General features: G+C 44.6%; 1 protein-coding gene across 2 annotated transcripts in view; it reads right to left on the reverse strand.

Moving 5' to 3' along the window:
* LOC310820028 (RNA polymerase II elongation factor ELL2-like) overlaps positions 1–4,266 on the reverse strand; it is a gene marked incomplete at its 5' end in the record, with an annotated part of 23,756 nt that extends 19,490 nt beyond the window's left edge. The window contains 2 exons of one of the 2 annotated variants that reach the window (XM_083691500.1): positions 3,081–3,128; positions 4,129–4,266. In XM_083691500.1, the coding sequence (XP_083547626.1) occupies positions 3,081–3,128; positions 4,129–4,266 (186 nt within the window). The remainder of the gene's footprint in view (positions 1–3,080; positions 3,129–4,128) is intronic. The other variant, XM_083691501.1, reaches the window with a different exon arrangement.
* Between the last annotated feature and the right edge of the window lie 800 nt (positions 4,267–5,066).

Raw genomic sequence — 5,066 nt, forward strand, 5'->3', positions numbered from 1 at the left:
GTGTGTGCGTGTGTGTGTGTGCGTGTGTGTGTGCGTCTGCGGTCCACAGAACGGCACAGAGCAGCGCTGCATCTCCTCAGAGCTGAGTTCCACGTGCCGGCTGGCACTGAGTGATTAATGCGCCTGCCATGAGTGGGAGACAGTGCATGTAATCAAGCGTGGCTGTAATCACCTTCCATTCCTTTTCATTTGCAATTTCACTTCAGCAGCGAGGCCGTGGCTGCTTGTTCCTTGTTCCAGCGCTGGGGTGAGATAGAAGAGGAGGAGGAGGAGGTGGTGGAGGAGGAGGAGGAGGAGGGGTGGAAAGGATGGATGTTGGAGGGATAGGGGTGGGTGAGGGATGAAGGAGGAGGGGGGAGGGGGTGTTGTGCCACAAGCGTCCCTTGAGGTTTTGCCTCTTATGCCAAGGACGATCTGTCTCTCTCCGACGCCCGAGGGCCAACCTGTCAACCTCAACAAATTGTGGGTCACTGTGCTTGACAACCCCCCCTATCCTCCGGGATGGGATCTTCCACTTCACAGAGAAGCAGGTTGATGATGGCTACAGACTGTACCATCGCAGGCATGTTTGGGTTGAAACAAAGGACCTTTCATCTGTCATTAGCAGTGGTGGGGGTTTTCAACATGAGGGAATTAGGCAGACACGTTCCTGAGCAGACCAAGATGTATTCCATATCTGAAAGCGGCTTAATGCACACAATGGACACGCTCTCCACCACCATCACTGAAGCTACTTGGCTGATGTTTTTAAGGAAGTGGAAAACTAATCCGTATGTGTTCTACGCATAATCCCTCAACAATTCCCCTTTTGTGCTGATAATGGCAGGTCCAAACTGATTAACTCACTTCCAGTGCAACAAAAATTAAAAAAAACACTAGGAAAAACCAAACGTAGGGGGTTATTGGTGACGCACATTTGCAGGGTGCATGGCGTGAGTTATGCAGCAGGCGGCTTGTGACTTAAGACACAAAAAAAACAAAGGCTCGTGGCCCACCAAAACACATCTGGAGGGAGAGGGTAGCAATCACCCAGACACCAACAACGTGTCTGGCGATCCACAGAGGATGAGAAACATTCCGCCTGCATTCCTCCAATTGTCATTCAAATCAGAGGAGAACAGCAAACAATCATGGGCAGATCAGGGAGAGGGAGCTCTCCCTCCGGGGAGCTGAGCCGGAGCAGCACAGAGGCAGACAGAGAGGGAAGAGGGAAGGAGATGGGAGGCCTGCTGTGGCTCCACATATTTCCAGCCGGGCTAAAAGGCTCTTCTTGCACAATGAGCAGAGAGGCAGGACAGGATGCGGGAGGTGCGCCCACACGCACGCACACACACACACACACACACACACTCACGCACACACACACACACACACGCACACACACACACGTGCACATACACACGCACACACACACACACACACACGTATGCAAGTGCACACACACACACACACACACACATATGCAAGTACACACACACACACACACACACACACACACACACACACACACAGACACATACACACACATACACACACATACGTATGCCTGTGCACATACACACACACACACACAGACACACAGACACACACACACACACACACACACACACACACACACACACACACACTCACACATATGTATGCAAGTGCACATACACACACACACACACACACACACACACACACAGACCCACACACACACACACACACACACACACACACACACACACACTCACACACACACATACGTATGCAAGTGCACATATACACACACACACACACACACAGACACACACACAGACAGGCTCCAGGAGAAGCCTGCTGGGATGAACTCTGACCCGTTGACTCCCTCCCCTTGCTTAGACAGGAGGCCCACTTTCCTGAATGCAAGTCAAGTGCCATGACTGTTAGTGACTGTGAGCATATCTGGCCTTGAGTATATTCCCTCAGACCAACATCAGAAGGGAACGGTCACTAAGCTGTTACATTCCCTGCTATCCTTCAGCTGTCTGATATCAATCTGCTATTATTATATGGTTTCTGGTTAGGATGATGATCCTGCATGAGTCAGATTGAAATGAAATAATGAGTGGCACACGCACACACACGCACACACACACACACACACACACACACACACACACACACACATACCATCTATCACCTCCCCCCACAGTAAGGTTTAAACCAATCTCTTAACGACACCAGCGTCCTCATAAACTCTATACCACAGCCCTCTCTCCTTGGGGGAGCAACCGTTCTCAACCAGCTCAATGCAATTAGAATGTATAATAGGCAAAAAGTCCAATAATCCGCAGAGATTTCACCATTCCTGGATGTAAACTGTGATTATCTGGTTGCAGAGCTATGCAGATTATGCTACCTTGACAAGCTTAAATATATTGCTGCCCCTTAGCTACTACTAATACCGAGATGATACCAGGTCTGCCTGGAGAGACCATTAACCTTTACAAAAACCTTACTGTTTCTTTCCCTACTATGACTCCTAAATGAACTCTCACTGCTATGCTGGTGCAAATGACACGGCTCTCTCCCCCTTTCTCCCTGCCCCCTTCCTCTCTCCCTCTCTCTCTCTCTCTCTCCCTGCCCCCTTCTCCTCTCCCCTGTCTCAGCGCTGTTCAGTGAACAAAGCCTCCCCACAGCCACCAGCTTGACCCAGTAACCTGCATGGTTGGGATTCGGGGGGGGGGGGGGGGGGGGAGGACACCAGGCTCCCCCACACACTGCGGCTTCTGGGCCCATGATACTGTAAAGCACTCTAAAGCCAAACGTTTTAAGAATTCGAGCACACTTATCAATCCCATCTGTCAGGACCGATTAGGGTATCTTGATGGGAGCGTGAGACTGAACCTCAGCTGAAGTGTCTGAAAGTATGCCAGACTAGTCGTCTTAATGCACACTGCCGTTGTTGCACTTGATAGTATCTTAAGCCACAGCACATCTAGTGGATACTTCGAAATAACACGCATGTCATGAATACTCCCAACCGTTGCAAAGTGTGCAAAAAGCAGCTACTTTTCCTTTTCTAATGGCATGAAAATGAACAGTTGTCATCTTACCCCTTGGTTCCCATTAAAGCAGATAGCTGGTTGATTTGGTAAGGATCCCTAGAGAGATCAGAGGAGGACAACTGTTACTATACACTCGTGGATTTAGGTGACATAGACGTGGTTCACAGTACATCTGGACGTCATGTGGATATAAAACACCTAAATTCCTTATTTCCTATTCTCTTATCTAATGTGATTGACATCTGGGAATGACTAGACGAGATCCGTGCATTTGGTCCCATTATAGATAAAGTCCTTTGAAAGGGCTAATGAAGTCTTCACAAACCCTTTGTAATGCCTAAAGACGCTTTACAGACCATTTATAGTTAAAGACAAACATGTCATGTTATGTAGCCTACAGGCTGGTCAAGGGTTATGCCAAATTTGGAAAAAAATGTGAAAAGAGCAAGTTGTATCACCCATTTGGGAAAATCACACATTAGTCTATGTAGTATTACATTGCTTATACAAGATTTGTAAAGCATAGGCATTATAAAAGGGTTAATTAATGTTTTGATTTAATTTAATTTCAGATATTAATTTAAAGTGGAACTTTGCCTATTTCTGGGCATTTCACGCCCACGTCCAAAAAACTTTCCATAATTTGGCTTTAAAACACTTAAAAGGGTATTGAGAATTCTTGCCGATCTCACATTAACATTCACAATAACCTAATGGGAAACTGTTAACAAATACAGCAGATTATTTTAGCGGATAGCTTACCGCCGAATGACTGGTCTAGAAACTAGAATCTAAACATTGTTTTTATTGGCAAAAACAGCTGATTAGTCATTCCGCAATGACACTGGTTGAGTTCTGATACGCGTCTGTATGGATTTGCATAGATTGAGGGTAAAGAACTTCTTCCAGTTTTATGAATCTGCCTGTAATCTGGTGTCAAATAAATGATATGTTTTACTGACTAAAGCATAAAACCTTACATTGCAGAGCGCAAAAACATATCCGAAATAGAAGGCAATTCACATAGGGTACAGATTGCAGAAACAGCCTTTGGCAAGTAAAAATACATTGTAATATTATACAAACAATAAGTTACCTTAATATTCTGGTAGGCTTCCAATGCTTTGATAGCTGTATCGGTGAGTTTGACGTGGTAAAGTGTCTTGTTTGGAGTGGTTTTATTAATTTTACCGCAGGAGAGTCCATAGCGGTGCTCCTGTTTCAGCGCTGCCATCGCTGGAGTCTGGGAATGAACTGCTCTGAGTTCAAGACATTCATTCAAACGTCACATAGGCGGAGTTTCGTGTGACAACGGCTTTGACAAAAGCACGCAGTAGTCTGTGCATTAATTGTACACAAAATGCACAGTAGTCTGTGCATTAATTGTACACAACATGCAGTTACTTTATTCATTATTGAAAGGACTACTATAGCCTACAGAGGTTGATAGGACAAACATGAACATGTGCAAATCGATCATCATAACTTCATCACATTAGATCAGGATTGTGCTTCATATAATGAACTGTGGTGTTTTTGTTTTTATTCAAGTGCTTCGCGTGAGAACAACCTAACGTCGTGAACTGACCCTTTCAATTCAGTGGATGTGCACGTGATTGTGAACTATGAGCACATCTTTTGAGAGGCACTCTATTTGCACAATTAAAGTATTTAATATTTCCTCCAGAGCAGCCTCTACTGTATGTAATGTAGGCCTTTAGTAAAAAAAAAAAAAAAAAGTAGCACCAAGGTGATTTATTCAACCTGTGCTCTGACCTCGAAACTTCCTGCCAATATTTCTGTAGAGGAAGCTCTTGAAAGAACCCATTCAAAGTCCTGTGGCAAGAAACAGAGATTAAATAAGTTCCATAATACACTCAGTTTGGAATATTCACATTCAATCATACTCTCAACATGCTCAACGCGTTTATATATATATATATATATATATATATATATATATATATATATATATATAGCTCATAAAGTTGAAATAATGATTGTTATAATATACTGCATTTGGCCTTGCTTTAT

Source organism: Argentina silus (genome assembly GCF_951799395.1).
Source record: "Argentina silus genome assembly, chromosome: 19".
Taxonomy (NCBI): Eukaryota; Metazoa; Chordata; class Actinopteri; order Argentiniformes; family Argentinidae; genus Argentina; species Argentina silus.